A 27,711-nucleotide genomic window follows, 5' to 3' on the forward strand; every position below is an offset into this window, starting at 1 on the left:
CATTATTCAAGTGCCAAATTCTACAAGAGAACATTGATTTCTTCAAAAGAGGAGAAAGAATGGTCTTTGTTCCAGAGCCTGCTGACATTTGCGATTGTGCTTGGACTTTTCCTGCAAAGTTCTCCCAATTAGCGGGTAATGCAAAGAGTTTCTGTTAATGGCCTGATGCTGAGATCAGGAGAGAGGTACCAAAAGGCTTTCCTTTCATTTAATAAGGAAGTAAGCAGGGATGTCTGTGGTTTCCTCAGCACCCTGACAAAATATAATGTAGCAAGGAGGTTCCACCTCTAGTCCAGCTTCATTGGCAAACCGATTTCCTGACCTCCGCAGAGGAAGTTTGGCCAAACATCCAGAAAGTGGGCTGGCTAACTGGATTCCATAGCTGTGTTCTGGATCCCACCCAATACCTTGGGATGTTGTGGTTTCTCCTCTTACATTTGAAGTGGCTCAGACTATGGAGAGACAAGGTGGTTAAAAAGTAGGGGTTGTTCAAAGACTTGGGAGACCAGGATTTGAGTCCACAAAGCTCACTGGGTGACCTTGAGCTAGTCTCTGCCTCTCAGTCTAACCTACTTCACAGGGTTGTTGTGTAGATTAAACGAGCAAGGGGAACTGTGTATAGCACCTCAAGTTCATGGAAGCAAAAAGGGGGGATATAAATGAAATAAATAAGTAACAAACATTTAAAAACAACACAAGGTGATAAAATGATGGCATCTAGCAAGATCTGAGTAATGAGATCTAATAATATAATAATCATTATTTATTATTTATACCCTGCCCATCTGGCTGGGTTTCCCCAGCCACTCCAACAGAACACTAAAATACAATAACCTATTAAACATTAAAAGCTTCCCTAAAGAGGGCTGCCTTCAGATGTCTTCTAAAAGTCTGGTAATTGTTGTTCTCTTTGACATCTGGTGGGAGGCCGTTCCACAGGGCAGGTGCCACTACCGAGAAGGCCCTTTGCCTGGTTCCCTGTAACTTGGCTTCTCGCAGCAAGGGAACCACCAGAAGGCCCTTGGAGATGGACCTCAGTGTCCGTGCTGGATGATGGGGCTGGAGATGCTCCTTCAGGTCTACTGGGCCTTTGAGGCCGTTTAGGCTCATGACAGCCCCCAGATAAAATAGCAATAATATCTTCTTACGTGGAAGTCATGCCCCACCATCCCAGAGCTGTAGAGGGGGATTAGGGAGCAGAATCCACATTCTCAGTTGATCATTTAATATTGCTTCAAGACAGCGGGGAGATAGGGACGTGGGTGGCACTGTGGGTTAAACCACAGAGCCTAGGACTTGCCAATCAGAAGGTCGGCGGTTCGAATCCCCACAACAGGGTGAGCTCCTATTGCTCTGTCCCTGCTCCTGCCAACCTAGCAGTTCGAAAACATGTCAAGTGCAAGTAGATCAATAGGTACTGCTCCGGTGGGAAGGTAAATGGCGTTTCCGTGCGCTGCTCTGGTTCCCCAGAAGTGGCTCAGTCCTGCTGGCCACATGACCCGGAAGCTGTATGCCGGCTCCTTCGGCCAATAAAGCGAGATGAGCGCCGTAACCCCAGAGTCATCCGCAACTGGACCTAATGGTCAGGGGTCCCTTTACCTTTACCTTTATGGGGGGGGGGGATAATTAGTATGGTTCCTCTGAAGAACGAGACCATGGTGTTGCATTTTCCTTTGCCGTTTAAAAGTTTCAGGGGTCCCGGCCCCCTCAGAGTGGAAATCAATGACTTCCGACTCTTAAGGAGAAGGCCGAAGGTGGTTCAACCACCTCACTTTCAGATGTCTGATGGTGCTGATGATGGAAACCAAGCCTTAAGAGGAATGGTTGAGGGAGTCGGGGGTCTTTAATCAGGAGAAGATGGCTGAGAGGTGGTCTGAGAGCTGTCTTCAAATATCTAAAGGGCTGTTGCTGCGTGGAAGATTGAGCAAGCTTGTTTCCTGCAGACGCTTCTTATGTTCTTAAGTGCTTGCCATGAATCATGAAATCCACAGGGCCGTTAAGATGGGTGTCTATAAAGGCTTCCAGGAAGCATCTGAAAGGGTCACTGTGACCCGCCAAGAGCAACCTGGGTAGAGTTTCTTTATCTCTCCTTCCTCCTTTAGCTCTGTCTATCAGCAATGCCCCCTCTCAATTTGTTTTCTGGAGTGGCAGCTCTCAAGCCTCCTAAGACCCTTTGAGGAGCAGCTTCCTTTCATTTGCAAAAGCCTCTTGTTCCTGCATATCAAAGCAGATACCTTTCAGTACTGGTGGCTGAGCAGAAGAAGGAATTTGATGCTGCCTCTCAGTGGCTGTGAATGTGATCACTCAGCAGCGTGAGCTGGTGTTTACAGAAATGCAAATTCTCCCAAGGCCAAGAGGGAGGGGGGGGGGCATCTCTTGAATACTAAGAATCCATTTCTTCCTGCTGAAGCTGCCTAGAGTCTCTTGAGTCACACACAGGCCTGTGCTTTGTGTGTGTGTGTGTGTGTTGTGTGTGTGTGTGATGGAAGTCACATTATCACCTTTGCTTTCCCCCAGTTTCACATTTCCTCAATCTTAGGTTCCGTTCCTCACATTGTTGCATCGGCTTGCATTTATTTATTTTTAAAAAAAGATTCTCACAAACATGATTAACATTTTAGTATGCACTTTGCCTTAGTAGACACATTTTTATATGCGTTATTGCCCAATATAGACGTTTCGTTCATTTTCATTTGGAAAATTACATCTCAGCATTCAGGAAAGCATGTGTTTCAGGAGACAGCTGTGACATTTGAAGATGGCTCTCATACCACCTCTCATATATGATATCTTGTAAAGGCCTCCACGGGAATAATAAAGGAGGACAGATTCTGGCCACCTTGTTGAGCCTCACGCAGGGCCAATTGCCAGGGTCTTTCTGACTTATAGCAGCCCCCTCCCCACTAAAAATCCATGTCAACCCCCCTCTTTTCCTCTCCACAAGCAACCCTTCCTCAACATCTCAATTGCAGCTTTCAGCACTGCCCACTGATGGTCCTCTGTGGACAGCTCCCTGCTCTCAGAAACCTGGCATTGTTGCTTGCAGGAAGCATCCCTTGTTTTCCTCCCCTGTTTGTAGCAGGATCTGCGTTTTCCAAAAGACAGTCCCAACAATTGATGCCAGTGATAAGAACATAAGAAGAGCCTGAGACAAAATGGGGAATTTTGATATCCTTTTCTTTTGAGATCCGGTATGCCCCACGGAGAGCCTCAAGGTCCATGAACAGCAACACCCTGGTGGTCCCAGGCCCTAAGGAAGTCAGATTAGCCTCAACCAGAGGCAGGGCCTTTTCAACACTGGCTCTGGCCTGGTGGAACGCTCTGCCTCATAAGACCCCTGCGGGATCTGATTTCTTTCCGCAGGGCCTGTAAGACAGAGTTGTTCCGCTTGGCCTTTGGCTTGGAGCCTATTTGATTCCCTCCCCCTCTTTTGTTTTTCTTTTCCTTCTCCTCCTGCGATGAGGCTACATTTTAATATTTTAATGTTTCAATATTTTAATGTTGTATTTTAATTTTGTTTTTAAGTTGTATTCATTCTACTTGTTTTTTTTTTATTGCTTGTTAGCTGCCCTGAGCACGGCCTTGGCTGGGGAGGGCGGGATATAAATAAAAATTATTATTATTATTATTATTATTATTATTATTATTATTATTATTATTTACTGTGTATAGCCCTTGCCACTTGCAGGATTCATTCTTGCCTTGGTGAGCTAGATGATCCTCAATCCTTCTGCATGGCTTGCGCTCATTTTGTAAAACAGCATGGGCAGGATTTGCAAGTGCTTTCTCACCCAGCCCTCGCACACCCGGCAGTCCTGCAAATTGGCCTGAAGATGCTGCCCTGCCATACAGGATGCTGATCAATTCAAAGGAACTGACAAGCTCGGATCCATCAGCAGAGAACTGAAAACACAATGGCCTTTTAAAATGCATGATAAAAGGCCTGGCTTCCCACCTCTCCCCTCGAACTGCTACAGCCTCCTTCTCTGCAAGTAAATATGAACATGCGCCGTATGTCACAGGCCATAAGTTTTTAATGCTCGCCCAGCTGGAGGAGCACAAAACAGCCCTGCAAATGTGCTATAAGGGGGAGATCTTGGCGCTTCCAAGAACCAGAGTCTTTCCCCCTACTCTAACTTAATAGATAGCTTGCTGATCAGCCTTGCAGTGTCAAAATTAGATCAGCCGGCTACAGGAGGGCCAGAGAGGCAGGGCTGGGATCTAATTAGCGGCGTGTTTTCTTATGCTTTTGCTATTAATTAGGGACACTGGCACAAATTGGGCAGTGTGGTTTGGGGGTCGGACAGAAACAGACAAATGTTCAGCAAATGGAAGCCGCTGGCCAGAAAGGCAAATCTTTCTCTGTGGGTCTGTGGTTGTGTCCATACCATACATTTAAAACAAATTTAAAGCGTATCACATCCCCCCAAAATAATAATAATAATAATCCTGGGTTCTGTAGCTTACCTGGAAACTGTTTGTGGAATGCTGTCAGCAGGGAGGTTCATCTGATGACTTCTGATTAATATTCTACAGCCATTTGTTGATGGGCTGGGGGGGCGGTTACTGCTCTGTTGCCTCTGTTTGGACTGTTTATCTGTGGTTTATCTTGCGTTTCCATCTTGTGAACCATCTTGTGAGATCTTATCCTGAAAGGTGGTATATATAAATATCTTTTTAAGAGAGAGAGAAAGAGAGAGAGTGAAAGAGAGAGAGAGAGAGAGAGAGAGAGGGAAGAGAGTAAAACAAATGTACAAGTCAGAACATGCAAGTACAGTGGTCCCTTGGTTCTCAAATGCCTTGGTGCTTACCCTATTTTTCGCTCTATAAGACGCACCAGACCACAAGACGCACCTAGTTTTTGGAGGAGGAAAACAAGAAAAAAAATATTCTGAATCTCAGAAGCCAGAACAGCAAGAGGGATCGCTGCGCAGCGAAAGCAGCGATCCCTCTTGCTGTTCTGGCTTCTGTGATAGCTGCGCAGCCTGCATTCGCTCCATAAGACGCACACACATTTCCCCTTAATTTTTAGGAGGGAAAAAGTGAGGGAAAAAAATACTGTAATCAACTTGGAACCAAAACACTGCAACCCCGGAAGTGAATGTTCCGGTTGCGAACTTTTATTGGAAGCCAAAGAAAGCTTTTGAGTGTTATGCTTCCTATTCGAGTGTTCTGCTGAGGTCTGTCTGTTTTTGCTTTTTCTTTTGCGTTTTTGTTTTTGCAGCTCTTTTTGTTTTATTTTTGTGACTGTGTGGAACTCAGTTCAGCTACTGATTGTGTGACTGCCGTACATTGTTTATTGCTTTCATTTTATGGATCAGTGGTCTCGTTAGATAGTAAAATTCATGTTAAATTGCTGTTTTAGGAGTTGTTTATAAAAGTCTGGAATGGATGAATCCATTTTGCATTTCTTTCTATGGGAAAGCGCGCCTTGGTTTTGGAACGCTTTGGTTTTGGAACGGACTTCCGGAATGGATTAAGTTTGAGAACCAAGGCACCACTGGCCTGCAGAGGCAGTTTGTGGTGAAACGTTGGCTGGAGGAGGCTGGATCAACCTAGGAAGGCTCCTTTGTCCTTTGGGTAGCAAACTTGGATGGCTTTGAAAGAAGATTAGACAAATACATGAAGAGGCCTATTGATGGCTCCTAGCCACTATGGCTGTGCTGTCCTTCCAGGGTCAAAGGCAGACATGCTTCTGAATACTGGAAACCACAGGAGGGGAGAGTCGCTCAAATTGTGCTGGAGGGTTTTCCCACAGGGTCATCTGGCTGGCTGCTGTGAGAATGGTCCACTAGCCTGATCCACAAGGTTTTTCTGATGTTCTTCTGTATGGAAGCGCTTTGGGACAAGGGCAAGCAAGTCAATCTGCCCTGACCCTTCATCCCCCCTGCCTCGTGTCTGTGCAGCCAGCCTTGCTGTGATATGCATTGTATTAACAGCCAGCCTCTTCTCCCCACTGTGAAATAAGATGTTGAGGCCATGCTCTGGCTCCTTCACACGCTGCCGTGGTGATCGCATTCCGCATTTGTCCTCTTCCTATGAAATGCATCTGGTCGCCTGTCTCCATCTCTTAGTTCAACGGCATTCCTAGGGCTCCCCAGACAGGCTGCCGAAGATGCACGGGCTTGTTTTGCACTTGTGCCACCTCAACAAAAGGCCTCGGCTGAGTTTTATTTCTCTAAGCCAATTGAAGATGCTTTTGGGGGAAATGCAGGGTGGAAATCAGAGGGTGCAAGGCGAAGGGGACCCCTGCAGTCTGCCTCCCCAGGGAGGGGGCATCTTGCTGCCAGGCTCATTTGCAGTGGCTCCGGGGAATAGCTACGCACCTTCTAAGCGGCCATCCTAGAGTAGAATCGTAGAATTTTGCATCGAGCCCAACCCCTCTTGTGCAGGAATCACAGCTGAATAAGCTCTCCAAATCTGCTTAAAAACCTCAAATGAAGGAGAATCCACCAACTTCTCCCTCCCCCTCCATAATTTTTACTAAATTTTCTGTTTCACAATTTAGAATATTCATTTATACAACCTTAAAATATCAACGATTTCCCTTCTTCTGTTTCCATGGTTCATTTTGCATAACAGATATCCCTGCATATTTTATATAAACCAAACCATTCAGTATTCCATCAAAACATATTTATACTTTTGAATTTATCTTAATGCTGCCAACATTTTCAAGTGTAGACAACCCCCCCCAATATATTCAATAAATATTTTCCAATGTTCTTTCAACGTGTGTTCTTTTTCTTCTCTTATTCTATACGTTAAGTCTAGAAGCTGTGCATATTCTATCAGTTTAAGTTGCCATTTTTCTTTAGTTGGGACTTCACTCGTTTTCCATTTTTGGGCTAACAGGCTTCACTGGCAGCATACATAAATAACATTTTTTGACACCTAAGAATTTCCGTCTGAATTTTCCCCAACAAAAAGGACTCTCTGGGTTTTTTGTTTTTGTTTTTGCTGGAAAATATTTCTAAACATTTTCTTTCAATTCATTATAAATTATTTCCCAGTCCTCTTTTACCCTTTTACAAGTCCACCACATATGACTGAACGTACCCTCAGCCTCATTGCATCTGCAGCACTTTTCTGATTCAATCTTTTATATCTTAGCAAGTCTACTCAGAGTTAAACACCACGTGTAAATCATTTTCAGGTAGTTCTCCTTCAAGGAACTTCTGTGAACTTCAGATCACTCTTCCAACGTTCTTCCCACAGATTATATTATGTCCTATATGAGAATCCACCAACTTCTGACAGAATCCATTTCCGTGTCAAACAGCTCTCGCCATCAGAAAGTTCTTCCCAATGTTGAGTTGGCCTCTTCTTTCATGGGAATCCACCAGTTTGTGTCCTCTGCTCTGGAGAAGCAAAAAAGCAAACTTGATCCATCTTCCATGTGACATTCCTGTAGATAGCAGCAGATATGTTCTAAGCTGATGAGAATATTTTGTTATCTTCTTAGCTGAATAACGTATGAAGGTGGCTGTTGTATCACCTCTTGGTCTCCTCGTCTCCAGGCTACATCTACCCAACTCGCTTAAATCATTGGCGTTGGCTTCCAGACCCTGGAGACTAGGGGAGTTTTGGAAGGAGCTCAACCCAAGAAGAGCAGAAGAGTCCTGCAGGGCTGAATCAGGCCAATGACCCATCTAGTCCAGCTTTCCATTCTCAGGACTTGATGTATATAATAACAGAACATGCTTGTAAGAATAGCCTCTTTAATCAGGCCCAAGGGCCCATCTAGTCAGTGTGGTGCAGTGGTTAGAGAGTACTGGTAAGGGGACCCCTGACCATTAGGTCCAATCATGACCGACTCTGGGGTTGCAGAACTCATCTGGCTTTACTGGCTGAGGGAGCCGGCGTACAGCTTCCAGGTCATGTGGCCAGCATGACTAAGCCGCTTCTGGCGAACCAGAGCAGCACACGGAAACGCTGTTTACCTTCCCGCCAGAGCGGTACCTATTTATCTGCTTGCACCGGTGTGCTTTCAAACTGCTAGGTTGGCAGGAGCAGGGACTGAGCAATGGGAGCTCACCCCGTCACAGGGATTCGAACCACCGACCTTCTGATCGGCAAGCCCTAGAGTACTGGACCAGGGTTCAAACCCCCACTCAGCCATGAATCTCAACAGGTGATTTGGGGCCAGTCACTTCCTCTCTGCCCAATCCACCCCACGGGATTGTTTTGGGATTAAATGAGGAGAGGAAGAACCATGGAAGCCACCTTGAGCTTCTTGGAGAAAAGCGTGGGGTAAAAATGTGGGACGTGGGTGGCGCTGTGGGTAAAACCTCAGCACCTAGGACTTGCTGATTGCATGGTCAGCGGTTCAAATCCTCACGGCAGGGTGCGCTCCCGTCGTTCGGTCCCAGTGCCTGCCAACCTAGCAGTTCGAAAGCACCTCCGGGTGCAAGTAGATAAATAGGAACGGCTTACCAGCGGGAAGGTAAACGGCGTTCCGTGTGCTGCGCTGGCTCGCCAGATGCAGCTTGTCACGCTGGCCACGTGACCCAGAAGTGTCTGCGGACAGCGCTGGCTCCCGGCCTATAGAGTGAGATGAGCGCACAACCCTAGAGTCTGGCAAGACTGGCCCGAACGGGCAGGGGTACCTTTACCTTTACCTTTACCTTTAAAAATGCAGTCACCAACCAGATGCCCCCAAGGGAAGCCTGGAAGCAGGATATGAGTTCACCTGATTCGCAGCCTTCAGAGGTATTTGTCAAAATCTGGAAAGAGAGTCTTTAGACTAATTAATTTAGACCAATCAGTCAGAACTTTGGCTGTACCTTGTCAGTTCCTCGTTACCTCTGCCTTCTTGCATTCGGTTTATTTACTCCTGAGGATAGGATCCTAATGGTTTCTTTCGTACAATTTTTATTGGGTATAATAAAAAGATGAATTCTTCTACGAGGGAAAAAAGAAAGTCTCTCCCCAACATAAATGCCACATAGTATATTACCGCCGTGTCTCGCCTGGCATTTAATCCTGGCTGACCTTCTCTCGGGAGGAGCCACGGTGGCGATTATTTCCAGGGGTGGGAAGGAAGTGACATTTGGTAAATATGCGAGATCTCCTGAACCATAAAAAAGCCAGGAGTCGAAACAGCAGCAGCAAGCGGCAGCAGCAGCAACAAAACGCGATACTCTTGATCACGGCGTATGAGTTTGATCTTTACTGTCTTCTGACTCAACCATTTGTCTCTCCCGATTGTTCTGCATCATCTTAAATGGCAGGAAGTGGGATTTAGGTGAAATGTCAGGGAGAATTTATCTCCACTGAAACTGCAAGGAGTAGAAGGGGATGGAAGCCAGAATCATTGTTTCTGTGACATCTTCATGGTAGAATCATAGAATTAGAAGGGGTCCAAAAGGGTTCATAGCTACAGAATACCTCACAAATGGTCCTTGCAATTTCTGTTAGGTATATTCAGGGACGTATTTAGGTTTGATGAGGCCCTCAGCTACTGAAGGTAACGGGGCCCTTTATATGTCCAGCTGTCCTTTGTCAACAACAAATGGTCGCTGTTTTTTTGTGTTGAATATATGGTAATTGATGGACCTAAGAGGTATCTATAGCCATTTGCACATAACAAAATATGTATTTTATCAAAGGAATTGTTGAACTGAAATTAAGAAGAAGTATATTAATAGTGATTTGGGGGGGGGGCAAGTAGGGCCCTAAGCTATAGCTTGATTAGCTTATACGCAAATCTGGCACTGGGTATATTAATGGATGAATGGTATTTGCAACTGGGTATGGGAAACCCAACCACCTGGAGGAACTCCATGTTGAAGTTCATCTTTCGGGGTGGAGCAGCAAATTTCAAGGGAAGATCAATCTGCGACATGGACTTTCAGGACTTTCTGATTGCAGGCCGGTTCCTTTAGTTCAGGGGTCAGCAACCTTTTTCAGCCGTGGGCCAGTCCACGATCATGTGGTGGGCTGGACTATATTTTGAAGGGGGGAAATGAATGAATTCTTATGCCCCATGAATAACCCAGAGATGCATTTTAAATAAAAGCACACATTCTGCTCATGTAAAAACACCAGTCAGGCCCCATAAATAACCCAGAGGTGCATTTTAAATGAAAGGACACATTCTACTCATTTAAAAACACGTTGATTCCTGAACCCTCCGTGGGCCGGATTGAGAAGGTGATTGGGCCACATCCAGCCCCTGGGCCTTAGGTTGCCTACCCCTGCTTTAGTTGGATAAACAGCTTGTGTTAAATGAAGGCCAAGGATGCTTGTGTGACTGGACAGTTCCCTTGCGATCGCAAATGCATGGATGGGCTTTGCAGTCCGAAGACTTCATAAAAGTCATTCCCAAGAATGCCTGCTGACATGAGTCTGGCCTGGGCAATGTCATTTAGAAGGAGGTCTGCTGGGGTACAACCCTTTGCAGAGGGTAGACGGGACAGGTCTGGGGTTGTTGTAGCTTCTCATCCCCAAGGACCAGGAACGCAGTGAGGGTGGGATTGCACCCTGCATGCAACCATGGGAGGAGCAGGGAACAATTTCTGGTGACAACCCTATGGCAAAAGAAAGCCCAGAAGAAGCCTGTTTTTGAAGCAGTCTTGCTAATTTAAAAGTTGGGCATCTTGCTCATGCATTCTTAGCCAGTTGGTAGAAATGGTGCGTGTGTTTATTTGTTCGTTTGTTTGTTCGTTCTCTCTCTCTCTCTGCCTTCAAATTCCTCCTCAAAATCTAATTGATCCTGTGTTTAAGCCCTTAACCTGTTCATTATGCCAATCTGGGAATAATATGCCAAGAAAAAAGCACACCAAGAACTCAGGTCAATGTATGTTTCAATAGTGGGAGTGGTCCCTGTTCACAAATCAATAGTCAATAGTAACAAAAACTAATCCATTCAAAAGTATGTATTCTGACAAGGATTACAAACTCAAACAGAGATTACAAACTCAAATGGATTAGCTTTTGTTACTATTGACTATTGATTTGTGAGCAGGGACCACTCCCACTATTGAAACTTACATTGACCGGAGTTCTTGGTGTGCTTTCTTCTTGGTATAAATCTGGGAATAATAGCAAGTGGACACTGACTGTGGAGCCAGGATGTAGCCACAAGCTCTACTCTTGAACTCCATGCATTGAACTGAACTTCTGTGCAGAGCCTACACCCACTGGCGGAGGAACGGGAGTGCAGAGGAAGCAGACCGCCTCCGGCACCACTATTCTGGCAGGGTGCCATCATGCCCCCTCAACACCCCCCCCCCACGTGCTGGGTGCCACACCCCATAGGTGGCACGCCACGCCCCCAGAACACGCGTCACGCCCCTGTGGGCAGTGCGCCATGCCCTCGCGGGTGGCGTATCATGCCCCAGGATGTGCACCATGCCCCCGGGCATGCATCACCCCCCCAGTGGGCACCAGCCATGCCCCTGCCTGCTCTCCGCCCCCGGTAGTGGAGCATGCAGCTTCACCAGAAGCTTCACCAGAGGTCAGACCTCACCTGGAGTACTGTGTCCAGTTCTGGGCACCACAGTTCAAGAAGGACACTGACAAACGTGTCCAGAGGAGGGCAACCAAAATGGTCAAAGGCCTGGAAACGATGCCTTATGAGGAACGGCTAAGGGAGCTGGGCATGTTTAGCCTGGAGAAGAGGAGGTTAAGGGGTGATATGATAGCCATGTTCAAATATATAAAAGGATGTCACATAGAGGAGGGAGAAAGGTTGTTTTCTGCTGCTCCAGAGAAGCGGACATGGAGCAATGGATCCAAACTACAAGAAAGAAGATTCCACCTAAACATTAGGAAGAACTTCCTGACAGTAAGAGCTGTTTGACAGTGGAACTTGCTGCCAATGAGTGTGGTGGAGTCTCCTTCTTTGGAGGTCTTTAAGCAGAGGCTTGACAACCATCTGTCAGGAGTGCTTTGATGGTGTTTCCTGCTTGGCAGGGGGTTGGACTCGATGGCCCTTGTGGTCTCTTCCAACTCTATGATTCTATGATTCTATGACCACTGCCTACACCAACAGATTCTAAACGTTGTTGCCAGGGTCTTGTTTCTCTGCAATGGAGCTCAGTCTAGCAACAGGTGGCATAATCATCACCGCTGGCATATTTGCAAAGTGCATCTCTGAGCGGTAACTGTCTACCTTGAAGAACATAAGAAGAGCTTGCTGGATCAGGCCAATGGCCCTTCTAGTAATAATAATATGAATAATGATTTTTTATTATTTCTACCCCACCCTTCTGGCTGGGTTTCCCCAGCCACTCTAGTCCGGCATCCTGTTCTCACAGTGGCCAAACAGATGTCCATGGAAAACCCCACAAGCATCACTGCCTCCAGCTGTGAAGGCAAAGCATAGCATTCATCCTCTCCTCCTCCTCCATGAATTTATCCAATCCTCTTTCAAAGCCATTGAAGTTGGTGACCATCGCTGTCTCCTGCAGAAGTGAGTTCCGAAGTTTAACTCTGCACCATGAGAAGGACTTTTTCTTATCTGCGCTGAATCTTCCAACATTCAGCTTCATCGGATATCCACAAATTCAAATATTAGGAGAGAGGGAGGGAAAACTGCTTTCTCCATGCCATGAAATAAAGGAGCTCATTTTTTAAAAACCAGGGGATGGCTCTTTCTCTCTCTCTCAGTGTGTTTGATTCTGTTCTGTTATTTTAATGGGCCAATGGAATTCCCACCTCCATAGACATCACTTCTACAGGACACAGGACACTCATCTGGGCTGAACCGTCGCTTGCAATTAAGTTTAAATTCTGCAGAGTGTTAGTTAATGTTTGACTGTCAATTCCCACCCAAGGATTGGAAATCGAGCTACCTAGAAAAGGAGAGGCGTGGGGAGGCCTCTTATTTTATTTTACGATGATTGAGTCGGAAGCCTGAGTGTCCCCAATAAGCCAGCAGGGGGCGCCTCCCATGGAGAGGAAGGGGCTGTTACAGGAGATGAGTTGTGCAAAAGAGAGGGAGGCTGGGGAGGGGGTCCCATTGTGCCAACTGCTTAGTTTTATTGTCCTCATTAAAGTGCTTCGCTTGCGTAACGAGCGAGATAATGCACTTCAAGCAGTACATACAATAATGAAGGAACAATAATGAAAAGCTAATTTTTGAAAATTAAACCCAAAATAACCAGAGTTTTTTTTTTTAAAAAAAATTAAAAATGCAAAGTTTCCTTTGGGGGGTTCTTGGAGATTAATAAAACGATGATGGATGGAGGCTTGTCTGCTAATTTCTCACCATTGCGGTGGGATGAAGAGATGGAGTTTTCCCCACCTGCAGATTCAGCGGAGGGGAAAATTCTGTACATGCCAGTGAAATGAAAAATGGGGGACAGGAATCTCCTTTCAATAGGACTTCGATGCAGCCATGTGAACCTTTATGAAGTTCTGGGTCGGAAGAGTGTTGTTAAGCATGCCTTCAACTGTTGGGGAACCGTGGATGGTTCCATTAGCTTAAGCTAAGCTGGTAATTATCTGGTTCCTAGTGCTGGTGGACCTGAGATCGAATCCTGATGTTAATTCATGTCCATTTTCCATCTCATAGTACCAAGTGATTACTGTGGAGACATTTCAGCTGGCATAGCTCAGTTGGCAGAACATGATATTTTTAATCTCAGGGTTGTGGGTTCGAGACCCGCCTCAGACAAAATATTCCTGCATTGCAGGGGGCTGGACTAGATGGCCTTCGTGGTCCCTAACAACTCTACCATTCTATGAGCTAGTACAAGGGGAACCTGTAACAAGATGTCGCAATGCCTTGTTCAGGATGACAAGGAACCTTTTCTGGGATCATGTCTCCAATGGGTTTTCTTTCTGCCAGTTTTCCATGCTGGTTTTCTTCCTCCACTTAGGGGTCGGGTCCTCTCCACAGATATTTTGGCACTTTTAAAGTTCTGCTGATACCCCCCCCCCCTCTTTTGTGAGGGTAATGCTCTTTTGGCTAGAGCTAGCACATGGAGAAATAGTTCACTAAAGTGATAAGTCGGGTTAAGTACCGTATTTTTTGCTCTATAAGACGCACCAGACCACAAGACGCACCTAGTTTTTGGAGGAGGAAAACAGGAAAAAAAATATTGTGAATCTCAGAAGCCAGAACAGCAAGAGGGATCGCTGCGCAGTGAAAGCAGCAATCCCTCTTGCTGTTCTGGCTCCTGGGATAGCTGCGCAGCCTGCATTCGCTCCGTAAGATGCACACACATTTCCCCTTATTTTTTAGGAGAGAAGAAGTGAGTCTTATAGAGCAAAAAATACAGTACTTAATTTGTTCCAGAGGTCCATTCTTAACCTGAAGCACCACTTTAGCTAATGGGGCCTCCCACTGCTGCCTCGCCACTGCTGCACGATTTCTGTTCTCATCCTGAAGCAAAGTTCTTAACCCGAGGTACTCTTTCTGGGTTAGCGGTGTCTGTAACCTGAAGTGTCTGTAACCTGAAGCATCTGTAACCCGAGGTACCACTGTATTACTATACAGAATTAATGTAGTAGTCACAGAATCATAAGTTGGAAAGTTGGAAGGGACCCTAATGGTTACCTGGTCCGATGACCTACAGTTCAGTGGGGTTATAGGTAAAAGGTAAAGGTAAAGGATCCCTGGACAGTTAAGTCCAGTCAAAAGCGACTATGGGGTTGCAGCGTTCATCTCGCTTTCAGGCTGAGGGAGCTGGCGTTTGTTCACAGACAGCTTTCCGGGTCATGTGGCCAGCAGACTAAACCGCTTCTGGTGCAACGGGACACCATGACAGAAACCAGAGCGCATGGAAATGCCGTTTACCTTCCCGCCACAGTGGTACCTATTTATCTTCTTGCACTGGTGTGCTTTTGAACTGCTAGGTTGGCAGGAGCAGGGACAGAGCAATGGGAGCTCACCCCATTGTGGGGATTCGAACTGCCAACCTTCTGATTGGCAAGTCCAAGAGGCTTAGTGGTGTAGACCACAGCGCCACTCGCATCCTCTTCAGTGGGGTTATAGCAGGTGTCTGACAAATGAATGAATGAATGACTGTACATGAATTCATTGGTTAAAAAAGAGAACGGTCCCTGCCTCCAAGGAGAGTACAATCTCAAATGAAACAGTGGGAGCCATAGCTGTCAACTTTCAGATTTGAAAATAAGGGAACAGCAGCCTCAGCTGTCCCAGAGACAGTCTACGGGATATCTAACAATCTGGGATAGCAGCGGGAAGCAGCGGGAAACGGCGCTGGAATAAGGGAATCTCCTGCATAAAAAGGGAAGGTTGACAGCTATGATGGGAGCATTGCCCAAAGGATAAATGTTTGGCATTCAGTTAGGGTTGTGGCATACTAAGAGGTCACGCATACAAGGGGGATGTGCAAATTGCTTCCTTTGGCATCCTCAATTGCTATTTCTGCATCTCATCTAGCATTATTGCTTCCGTTCTTTTTTTCTGTGCATCGACAAGCCGCAAGTTCACGGTTTGGTTTTGTCATGTATCCTATTTTCAAAATGATAACAGAGATCTCCTTCCGGTTGTCTTTGCAGCCCCACCCACAGTGAGGATCATCCACTCAGGTCTGGCCTGCAACATTGAGGAGGAGCGATACTCAGAGAGAGTGTACACGATCCGGGAAGGGGAGACGCTGGAGCTGACCTGCTTGGTCACAGGGCACCCTCGGCCGCAGGTGAGCTCTTCTTGTGAGGCGCGAGGTCCACAGCTGGATTTGCATCTCCAAAATTGGGGGAGGGCGGTTTTTCTTGCCTTTAGTTGCGACATTTTTGTATGACGTCATAGGCTGCTTAGAGACACCTTTGAATCAGGATATGGAATGCACCAAACCTACGTAATTAAATGACCTTACAGGGCTGTTGTGAGCCCTGAGAATATATGACTGGCCGCCGCAAGAGCAGGTTGCTGGACTGGATAGGCACTTGGGCATGATCCTGCAACTCTTCTAGGCTGTTAAGGCCCTTCTGCAGCCCCCACAGTGGACAGAGAGACTACAATATATATTTATATGGGGACATTGCTTCCATGGCAACTAATGTCCCACTTAATGGATATTGACAGGGGGGCCGGCGGGGGGACGGGACTCCCTGGTCCTGAATCAGGTAACTGTGCCCCTAAAGGACCAGGTCTGCAGTCCTTTTGTTTTTTGTTTTGTTTTTCAAGTTTTTTTATTGATTTTCCAAAAAAATTAAACAAACAAACATCTTAACTGTACTTAATCCAATCTTAGTGACATTGTTAAGTGACTTCCTCAAATTCCCCTGACTGAATATCAATATATATCATTGTAACAGTTTTCCAAAACAAATTTCTCATAAAATTTACTTAATCAGTTAACATCTTTCTTTCTTTTCATCTTTACTTTAAACATATTATTCTATAATTCTATTATTCTATTATTCTATTCTATTGAAATCCTAAGTCTATTATTTGCAAGTATTTCTATTTAAGTTATCTTAGCATATTTAACTAAATAATCATTAAATTTATTCCATTCTTTGTGGTGTTCCTCCTCCTTCTGGTCGCGGAGTCTTCCGGTCAGGTCAGCTAGCTCCGAAAAGTCCATCACCTTCATCTGCCATTCCTCTACTGTTGGTACTTCTTGTGTTTTCCAATTCGTGGCTAATAAAATTCTAGCTTTAGTTGTGGCATACAAAAAAAATCTAACATCTTTTTTGGGCAATTCCAAACCTGTTATTCCAAGAAGAAAGGCCTCTGATTTTATAAGAAATGTATATTTCAACATTTTTTTTCAATTCATTGTAAATCTTCTCCCAGAGGTCTTTCACCTTGGGGCAGGTCCACCACATATGATAAAAGGTACCCTCTTTTTCTTTACATTTCCAGCATAGATTATCACTATTATGATATATCTTTGCTAGTTTTACAGGGGTTAAGTACCAGCTATACATCATTTTCATAATGTTGTCCTTTAACACCGTACGTGCAGTGAACTTGCAGGTGTGCAGTCATTTTGGACTCACGGCTGTCCATGGAAGTGCAGGTTATTTGTGGGTTCAGGGCAGCTATCTACAGGTAGGCTGATTCCCTACCTGTCTGCGCACTGTTTCATCAGAGTGGTACATGCTCTGGTTATAATTTCTCACCACTTGGGGATGACACAGAACTGTATCAGACTCCTGGAGGTAAAGGGACCCCATTAGGTCCAGTCGTGACCGACTCTGGGGTTGCGGCGCTCATCTCGCTTTATTGGCCGAGGGAGCCGGCGTACAGCTTCCGGGTCATGTGGCCAGCAGGACTAAGCCGCTTCTGGCGAACCAGATCAGCGCACGGAAACGCCGTTTACCTTCCCGCCGGAACGGTACCTATTTATCTACTTGCACTGTGACGTGCTTTCGAACTGCTAGGTTGTCAGGAGCAGGGACCGAGCAACAGGAGCTCAAACCACCAACCTTCTGATCAGCAAGTCCTAGGCTCTGTGGTTTAACCCACAGCACCACCCGTGTCCCTGGAGGACTCCTAGTCATTGCTACCTGAGAGCTTCAGATGCGCTGAATGGCTCAGTGTGGCTGCCAGCTTTTTATAGTGCCTGGAAAATGGCTTCCTTAAGCAGGCAAAGAGACTCTGATGCCCCAGATCAGCAAAACTCTGGCAAAACAAGCCTATCGTGGTTCCAGCATGTTGCACAGATCAGTGTGTTTTCTCCCCTCAAATCTCTATTTTCTCATCTCAGGCCCTGGAAGGAAAATTGATTTCACTTCATTTTACCAGTTTATGGATTTGTCTCTCCCTCCTGCTCGCACGCTGATCATCTCCGCCTGTCTCCCATCCTCTGTCCTGCGCTCTCTCTCTCTCTCTCTCTCATTGCAACTCTCAGCAAAGAGAGGGGTGGGAGAAGCCGTCCCTTCTGACAATGAATTGCTTGAAGTCCCTGATGAAGAAAGCAAACCATGATTGTGTTCTGCCAAGGGGGATGAGCTTGGAATCAGGAAGTCCGTGGCTTAAGAACATAAGAAGAGCCCGCAGGATCAGGCCAGGGGCCCATTGGATATTGCTTTATGAGAAGAGGAGGCTTTCTCTATCTGCTTTCTCCTTGCCATGCATTCTCTGCAACCTTTAAGAGGATGAAGAAACACCCAGATCATTTTGGTTGGCTTGAATCTTGCCTTGTGGCATTTGCCTCCTAGGTGGGTCATAAGGAAAGGGTTAAAATGAGTGTGATGTGATTGGCCAGTGGAAACTGGTAGGAGTTAGGGTTAGAGTCCTGCTGTGTGGAAGTCAGTTGAGAGTTGGGAGCTGGAGAAGGAAGAGGGAGGAATAGTCTGTGAGTTGGTCGAGTTGTGTGGTGAGAGAGTGAGAGGAACTGTTAGGTGGAGTCAGATAGTTGGGATAATCAGATGGAAGTGGTTAGGAACGAGTAGGACACTTAAGGAACTAAGATTAAAAAGCTGACAAGAAAAATGAACTGAAACCATAAGCTTGTTTATGCCTATAAGATAAACTTGATTATTTGTTAATGTTAACAACTGACTGGACTCTGTGTATACCCGTGAGGAACGGGTTGGTGGCAGCGAAGAAAGCAATTACAGTGGTGGCACAGGGTCAATAGACCGTCAAACGTCCGGGGGCCCTGTGTGATCGCCACATGCCTCTCCCATGAACTCCCAGGGTGGCCTCAGACATGCCTCCCTCTATAGAATCAGAGAATCGTAGAGTTGGAAGGGACCATGAGGGTCATCTAGTCCAACCCCCTGAAATGCAGGAATCCTTTGCCCAAAGTGGGTCTTGAATCGACAACCCTGAGATTAAGAGTCTCCTACTCTACCAACTGCAACTATATTGTCCTACCTAACAGGGCTGTTGTGAGCACTGAGAATATATGACTGGCCGCTGCAAGAGCAGGTTGCTGGACTAGGCAGGCACTTGGCCTGATCCTGCACTCTCCTAGGTTGTTAAGGCCCTTCTGCAGCCCCCACAGTGGACAGAGAGACTACGATATGCGTTTATATGGGGGCATTGCTTCCATGGCAACTAATGTCCCACTTAATGGATGAAATTATTCACATTCTTCCTGGCTTCCTGCACCAGAATGATGCAAAATAGAAAATTAAGTAATTTGCCAAAGTGTTTGATATTTCAGCACAGATAATGGCTAAAAAGCATCCAGGAGTGCTTTGTTTTGGAGAGGGGGGTTGTGTACAGACAATCGTAAGCATGTCTACTCTGAAGTATGTCTAAAACAGCCGTCGTGTTATAACACTTGCCTGGGAACCAGCCACGCAGAAATCGGTGGGAGTTATTTCTGAGAGCAGGACTGCAGTGTTCGACAACCAAACAGGATCCATGCAGAGGTCCTTTTCTTCAGATAAATTGGAAAACACAAAACAAGCATGTCCCCTGGTTGAGACCAGCCTAACCTCCCTGTGGCCTGGGACCTGCAAGATGTTTTTGTTTGAAGACCGTAAGGTCCTCCGTGGGACATACCAACAGAGGCGGTCCCGTAGGTACGTGGGTCCTAGGCCATATAGAACTTTAAAGGTTAAAACCAGCACCTTAAACCTGACCCTGTACTCCACCAGGAGCCAGTGCAGCTGGTATAGCACTGGCTGAATGTGATCCCGCAGCAAGGACCCCATAAGGAGTCTCGCCGTGGCATTCTGCACCCGCTGGAGTTTGTGGGTCAGTCTCAAGGGCAGCCCCACGTAGAGCGAGTTGCAATAATCAAGCCTGGAGGTGACCATCGCGTGGATCACAGTGGCTAGGTCAGTACCTTTTGTTTAGGCACCTGAGAGCGTGATCAGTAACCCCAGGAGAGTCAGTGAATCCTCTGGGAACATGCAGAACGGAAGAAATATTTCTGCACAGCTTGTCCCGCAAGGTGCAAGGTTCACTCCTTAAAATAAAATGGAAGGTACAAGCAGATTTTGAATGAAAGCTGTTGACGTGAGTTTGCACAGCAGCTGCTTCCTTGTTCCAGGCAGCTTGTGGTTACATGTGAAAGAACACTGCGCTCATTTGTTCTTTTGCAGCTCAGCGGTCAGTTTGGTCTTTTGCACCAGGTCACCCTGCTTCTGGGGTGTGTGGAGTGTTAGGGGGTATGTTGTGCTTCTTCTGGGGTAGTTTGGTTCCCACCCTGCACTCAGCTCTCACCTGTGGCTCCTAGTAGCTGTCAGCAGGTGACAGCGGCCACACCTGGGGAACGGCTTCAACGGGCTGGCTAAACCAGGAAAGGTAGCCGATGGGTCTCTAACCCTTGATACGTCAGGGCAGGCATCCCCAAACTCGTCCCTCCAGATGTTTTGGGACTACAACTCCCATCAGCCCTGACCACTGGTCCTGTTAGCGAGGGATGATGGGAGTTGTAGTCTCAAAACATCTGGAGGGACGAGTTTGGGGATGCCTATGTTAGGGACTTCCCCTGTGTGTTAAAACAGGGATGGAGTGGATAAGACCAAGAGGGGGTGCAATGGTGAAGAAGACGGATTCTGCATGTGCTATAGAGGGAAGTGAGGGACAGATGGGGCTTGTCCACCTGGGAAGGGAGCCCATGTAGGCAGGGCCGGATTTAGGTTTGATGTGGCCCTAAGCTACTGAAGGTAATGGGGCCCTTTCTATGTCCAGCTGCCCTTTGTCAACAATAAATGGTTGCTGTTTTTTGTGTTGAATATATGCACAGCCTAGGACCCTCGTACCTATGGGACCGCCTCTCCTGGTATGCCCCATGGAGGACCTTAAACAGCAACACCCTAGTGGTCCCGGGCCCTAAGGAAGTCAGATTAGCCTCAACCAGAGCCAGGGCCTTTTCAACTCTGGCTCCAGCCTGGTGGAACGCTCTGCCTCATGAGACCAGGGCTCTGCAGGATCTGATTTCTTTCCGCAGGGCCTGTAAGACAGAGTTGTTCCACCTGGCCTTTGGCTTGGAATCAACTTGATCCCCTCCTCCTCCTCTTTCCTTTCTCCTTCTGTGATGGAACTCTTATTTGGGGACTTCCCTGGCTTTTTTCTGGCCCACGTAGGACCAGTCTGGATAGTTAGCCTTGGTGAAGACTTGACGTTTTCATCCCCTAAAAAAGTTTTTGATTTGAGTTTCCACTGAAATGGGGCTGCATTTTAATGTTTTAATGTTGTATTTTAATCTTGTTTTTTAAGTTTTATTCCAATCAATTGTTTTTATATCAGGTGTTAGCCGCCCTGAGACCGGTTTTGGCTGGGGAGGGTGGGGTATAAATAAAAGTATTAATTATTATTATTAATTTTATTATTATTATTGAATATATGCTATATGTTTATTTATGGACCTAATAGATATCTCAAGCCATTTGCACATAAATATGTATTTTATTAAAGTAATTGTTACAACCAGTCCATGCAGAATGTAGGCACCCTATATACAGAAAGGAACAAACCAGCGATATTTGAGGAAGCAGGCTAGCAGGCAGAGCCCATGACTTACCATACATCACAGGAGCCTACACAACACAAAACACTGTTGCTGTAGGTAGGTTTTATTTTATTTTATTTTTATCTTATATTTTGGAAATGTATATCCAGTTGTTTTTTCCCCTTCAACTTTTTGGAGGCCCCCAAGAGAGTGGGCCCTAAGCTAGAGCTTGTTTAGCTTATACGTAAATCTGGCGCTGCATCTAGGAGAAGGAAGACTCTGACCCCAAACCTCCAGTGACGTGTAGGACATCTTTGGGAGTGAAAAGGGAGTAAACCCCACAAAAATATGGAGATGAGTCCCCAAGATGTTCGGATGTCGTCTTGTACGTCTCCTTCCAGCAACTTCTGCAGCCAAACTGGTGTTTGTATCTCTCTCAGCCCACCCACCTCAACCCTCTCCCTTCTTTCCAGGACCAAATCAAGACCTTTTGAGGCCTTAAGCACTTAAGAGATTTCGGTGCCCCGTATACATCTAATTCAAAATATGAACTATAATAAACAGCAGTGCTTTTCCCCCCTAAAAATAAATAAATGTCGAGGGGTACTCTCATTTTGTCTCACGAAAATCACCACTTTATAGTTCAAATCGGGGGAAATAAATACTGTACAGTAAATGGACAAAAGTACAAAGGTTCACAAAAGGTTTAGGGGTATGCGTACCCCTGCGTCCCCCCCAGGAAAAAAAGCACTGATAAACAGCAAAAAGAAATTACATTTTTCGAAATGGAACAAAACCTACAATGAGACGGAAAATAATGTTTATGATTGTATACTTCCACATTATTTATATCCGACAAAAAAATTCTCCTTTTTTCTAATTTCTGTGGTGCCTGCCTTAGCCCTCTTTCTCTCCACCTCATTCCTCTCCCTCTTTCTCTCCTCTCTCCTTCCTTCCTTCCTTCCTTCCTCTCTCTCTTTCCCCCTCTTCCCCCCCCTCTGATTTATTTCTTTATTTCTTCCCCCCTGCTTTGCATGGCCGTAGCCCGCAGTTGTGATTACTGCATTACAAGTTGATTAGCAGCTATTACTGCCACAGTGGGGAAAGCGAGAGTCATCAGCATTAGCAGGGAAAGTGAAATTCCATAAAGAGTCGGAGAGGCTGTGGGCCCTGGAGCAGGGGGGGGGGGGCAGAGAGAAAAATGCTGAAATGCGCTTGCACATTTCTCTCCCATTCTTGGCCTCGTCTCCCGAAAACAGACGGTTTGGAGCGCCTCAGCACTGCAAGGGAGGCAGTTTTGGTGCTCGGTTCTCCCTGCTAAAAAACCATTTTTATGCAGCCCCTAATATAGATGATGCATCAGCTGAGCTATCTGCTTGCTGCATCCCTGATGGAGATACCTTGGTTCTCAAACGCCTTGGTTCCCAAACGCCAAAAACCCGGAAGGAAATGTTCCGGTTTTTGAACCTTTTTCGGAAGCCGAACGTCCAATGCGGATGTCGGCTATTGTTTTCAGGGCGCCTGCACCAATCAGAAGCTGCGCCTTGGTTTTCGAATATTTTGGAAGTCAAACGGACTTCCGGAACGGATTCAGTTTGGTGCTCCCCCCCCCCCATATATTTTGCATTTTTGTTTTTGAGGCTTCTTCTGTTCATTTGCTTTTGTGACTGCGTGGAACCCAGTTCAGCTACCAACTGATTCTGTGACTGCAAAAATAGATAGAAGCCCCCCATCCAAAGAGTGACTATCATTTAATTTGAATTTTTATCATCTACAATACTGTCTTATTTATTTATTTTATAGTACAGTACATTGATTATTGCTTTCATTACTATCTTGTTAGATAGTAAAATTCATGTTAAATTGCTGTTTTAGGGGTTGTTTTTAAAAGTCTGGAATGGATTAATCCATTCTGCATTACTTTTTACAGGGAAACACGCCTTGGTTTTGGAACGCTTTGGTTTTGGAACAGACTTTTATCATTTAATTTGAATTTTTATCATCTACAATACTGTCTTGTTTACTTTATAGTACAGTACATTGATTACAACACGGGTGGTGCTGTGGGTTAAACCACAGAGCCTAGTGCTTGCCTATCAGAAGGTCGGCGGTTCGAATCCCCGCAGCGCTTATCTCACTTTATTGGCTGAGGGAGCCGGTGTACAGCTTCCGGGTCATGTGGCCAGCATGACTAAGCCATTTCTGGCGAACCAGAGCAGTGCATTCAAACACCGTTTATCTTCCCGCCGGAGCGGTACCTATTTATCTACTTGCACTTTGACGTGCTTTGAACTGCTAGGTTGGCAGGAGCAGGGACCGAGCAATGGGAGCTCACCCCGCCGTGGGGATTCGAACCACCGACCTTCTGATCAGCAAGCCCTAGGCTCTGTGGTTTAACCCACAGCGCCACCCCCGTCCCATAGAGGGAAGTTATAGTCCCGCTCTATTCTGCATTGGTCAGACCACACTTGGAATACTGTGTCCAGTTCTAGGTGCCACAATTTAAGAAGGATGTGGACAAGCTGGAAGGTGGGCAGAGGAGGGCGACCAAGATGATCAAGGGCCTGGAAACCAAGCCTGATGAGGAATGGTTGAAGGAGTTGGGTATGTTTACTGTGGCAAAGAGTGGACTGAGAGGAGATATCTTAGAGCTTCTTTAGCTGTGATTCCTGCATTGCAGGGGATGGGACGAGAAAAGCCCCGGAGACCCCAATTTTCCTGTGATTCTATGGTTCTATGACTACCACCCCATTTTTCTGGAGTCCTTGCTAGGCTTGAGAATCCTTATAATTTTTTTCAGACCTGGCAGTTTTCTGCTGCTGAACAGGCACCTCTGGTGTTTAGAGACAATTCTTTATGACTTTCCTACTTAGCGATCCAATTCAACTTTCCTTAGAGGAACAGCCATTAGCAAAAATGCTTGTTCGCTTTAAGAATCTATAAGAAAATTTAATTGGGGAAAACACTCAGGCGGGAGGAGGGACAAACAACTAATACATCTAACAAATTTCCTCTGCAAAAAATAAAATCAGAATAAAGTCACTGCACATCCTCCCCTCCCCCCCCCCCAAAAAATGGAGTCCCAGCTTGTATATAGCTACTGTGTTAGTTTATGCCGCAAATTGATTTGCTCCTGTTAAATCTAATTTCCTTGTTCAACTTATAACCGGCCTTATTTTGATGCCTATAAGGGTCCCTCTTTTTATTCCCCAAACTTACCACTCGATCCAAAGGCAATTTATTATTTTGTGCCAAACCCAATTGGCAACAATTTTCCCTGGGACTCAGTCCATCATAATCGCATTATGCCTTCATTAGCGGTGCATGTAATAAAAGTGAAATCTATAAAAGACAGCCTCCCTAATGGCGCTCCGAGAATAATGGCGCGCAAACCTTGTTAGCGCAGTCCGAGGCGCTAAGGAAGGAGTCAGCTGTAATTAACTACGTATGGAAGGATGCAAACGCCGAACCGAAATACATTGTCAATATCTGCAGCGGGCTTGGCTGGGAGGGCATAAGGACCAGTGCTGGATTTACTTATAAGATAAACAAGCTATAGTTTAGGACCCCACACTCTTGCCCCCCCCAAAAAGGGGGGAAATCCAGATGTACATTTCCAAAATATAAGATAGAAACCAATAAAATAAAACCTACATCCAGCAACCGTGTTTTGTGTTGTGTAGGCTCCTATGATGTAAGTCATGGGCCCCGCCTGCTAGCCTCCTCCCCAAAATACCACTGGTTTGCTCCTTTCTATATATAGGGTGCCTACATTTTGCATGAACTGGTTGCATGACACATGTGCAAATGGCTTGAGATACCTATCAGGTCCATAAATTACCATATAGCATATATTCAACAGAAAAAACAGTGACCATTTGTTGTTGGCAAAGGACAGCTGGACATAGAAAGGGCCCCATTATATTCAGGAGCTTAGGGCCGCATTGAACCTAAATCCGGCCCTGGTAAGGACACAAGGGGAACCTGCTGAATCAGGCCAGCGTGTGCTGGGCCCGGGGGTAACCCAAGCAATACGGTCCAGGTCCAGTCCCGAATCCAAGGATTCTGCGAGGAGTCAGTCCAACCGGGCCAAGACAGGAAACCAGGCTAGGTCAGGCACAAGATCTCAGGCAGGTTCCAGCAAGCAGCAGTGTTGCTCCCGCAACCTGGGGCAGGATCCGACAGCCTTTTATCTTTGTCGGGGTAGTGGCCGGTCCTGATCCCCCGGCGACTCACCTCCCTGTCTCGCCCAAAGGCGAGCACTCCTCCTGTGAGTCCTCAGGTCTCTCCTTCTCTCAGACCTCAGTCTCTGCAGCTCAGGAGACGTCGGTGGGTTACTAGACCCAGAGGCCGCCTCAGCCTCCCCTGACCCAACCGGTAGTGGAGCAGCTGTAAGTGATGGCCCAGCTGGAGGCAACGAGGTCATCCCCGCATCTGTAGCCAGGGCAGGCTCAGGCCCCTGACTCGGTCCAGCTGGTGCTTGTTGCAGGGGAACCTGTGCAGACTGGAACACTTCAGGATCAGGCCCCAGACCTGGTTCAGATGCGGCCTGAGGCAAAGGATCCGGTGCAGACTGAGACTCCTCTGGTTCTGAGTCCAAGCCTGAGTCCCAGGCCATCACACAGCAGAACATCTAGTGCAGAATCCTGTTCTCTCAGCAGCCAACCAGATGTCTCTAGGAAGCCACCCTGATTATGGGCTGTGCTGGCTGGACTGGCAGGAGCTGTGACCAGCTGAATCTGAGAGAGATCATTGGGTTAGGTCCCAGTCTTACCTATCAACCTGTGCTTGAGCTGCCGTTTGTGCATTGCAGGTGGTTGGACTAAATGACCCCCTGGCTCCCTTCCAACTCTACGATTCCATGATCCTCCTGTTCTGAAGGAGGGCTCCGCATCGCCCGCATCCCTGCCGCTTCTTCCGAGCGAGAGGCCTGCTCTCGGTGAAGATGCTGATGTGGTTAGGAAGGAATTGCTGGAGCATCTTCCTTTGTATCCCAGCAGTGGCCTAGAGAGGAGGGCTATATTTAGCACAGCCGATCCTTGAGCTTTGCAGGGCTGGTTAGCAACAAGCAGCAAGCCAGCGAGGAGCGAAGCTGGTGTACACTAACATTGCCCAAAGGCTCTTGCTGCATGGATGGCGTCGGCTGCGCAAGGAAGGGCTGGGGGGGGGGGCGGCTCGCTGGCCAGTGTGGGGTGGGAGCCGGTGCTGGGCCTCGGGGCAGCCAGCTGAAGTCTCCTTCTTCCACCCCGTCTCCTAGAAGCACAAACAGCAGATGGGCAAAGCTCATCCACAGCAGCAGGAAATGGGGCCCGGGATGCAGGCTCATGCGGGTGGCGCTGTGATCTAAACCACTGAGCCTCTTCAGCTTGCCGATCGGAAGGTCGGCGGTGTGAATCCCTGCAATGGAATGAGCTCCTGTTGCTTTGTCCCAGCTCCTGCCAACCTAGCAGTTCGAAAGCACGCCAGTGCAAGTAGATAAATAGGGACCGCTGAGGCGGGAAGGTAAATAGTGTTTCTGTGCGCTCTGGCACTTGTCACGGTGTCCTGTTGCGCCAGAAGGGGTTTAGTCCTGCTGGCCACATGACCTGGAAAGCTGTCTGTGGACAAACGCCGGCTCCCTCGGCCTGAAAGTGAGATGAGCACCGCAACTCCAGAGTCACCGTTGACTGGACCTAACCGTCCAGGGGTCCTTTACTTTACCTGCAGGACCATGCGAAATAAGCTTGGTGCATCTTGCGCTCCCTTCTCTGGGAGCATCTTGCCCTACCTCTGCTGGAGAATTCCTGTTCAGAATGCAGGTTGAGCAAATCCTTGTCTCCTAGGACATGGGGAAGGGTCCCATAATTGAGGTTACCAGATTATTTTCAATGAATACGGGGACAGTAAATTAATTAATTACTACACGTTCAGGACGTTGATGCTGCAGCGATGGCGGTGGCAGAGGGGCTGCCGCCGCCTTGACCTCAAGCGCCATGTTTCCCCTTCCTCTGAGGCTTCTATCTCCTTCTCCATGAGCCTGGGCAGCCCCTGAGTTGTTGGTTCTTGGTGGTGGTGGTGGGGAAGCGGTGCGCGGTGGAAGGCGGAGAAGGAGGGCCGAGAGCGGAGGTGGTGGCGAGGCTCGGGCAGCGCAATGCCTCCCTTCCCATCGGAGCAGCCCCAATCCCACTCCTACTTGCGTGACACTGCCATTCAGAGCAGCCCCACCCCAACTCCTAGTGTGCAAGCAGGAGGGGGCAGGGATCTCTCAGGCAGTGTGATGTCTCCCTTCATATTGGAGCAGCCCCAATCCCATTCCTACTTGTGTGCAAGCAGGAGGGGGCGGGGATCCCTCAGCTGCGAAGGGAGGCTTCATACTGCCTAACTGAGAGATCCCTGCCCCCTCCTGCTTGCACGCAAGCTCTGATAATCAGCGTGAAGCCTCCCTTCA

At 47.0% G+C, this 27,711-nt stretch overlaps 1 protein-coding gene across 2 annotated transcripts in view; it reads left to right on the forward strand.

Annotated features, from left to right (window-relative positions):
* The window catches only part of MDGA2 (MAM domain containing glycosylphosphatidylinositol anchor 2), a 379,533-nt gene that overhangs the window by 143,059 nt on the left and 208,763 nt on the right, over positions 1 to 27,711 (forward strand). For both annotated transcript variants that reach the window (XM_083434972.1, XM_083434973.1), the window contains exon 2: positions 15,478 to 15,617. In XM_083434972.1, coding sequence (XP_083291098.1) covers positions 15,478 to 15,617 — 140 coding nt within the window. The remainder of the gene's footprint in view (positions 1 to 15,477; positions 15,618 to 27,711) is intronic.

The sequence above is a fragment of the Podarcis tiliguerta genome (genome assembly GCF_965153285.1).
Source record: "Podarcis tiliguerta genome assembly, chromosome: 1".
Taxonomy (NCBI): domain Eukaryota; kingdom Metazoa; phylum Chordata; class Lepidosauria; order Squamata; family Lacertidae; genus Podarcis; species Podarcis tiliguerta.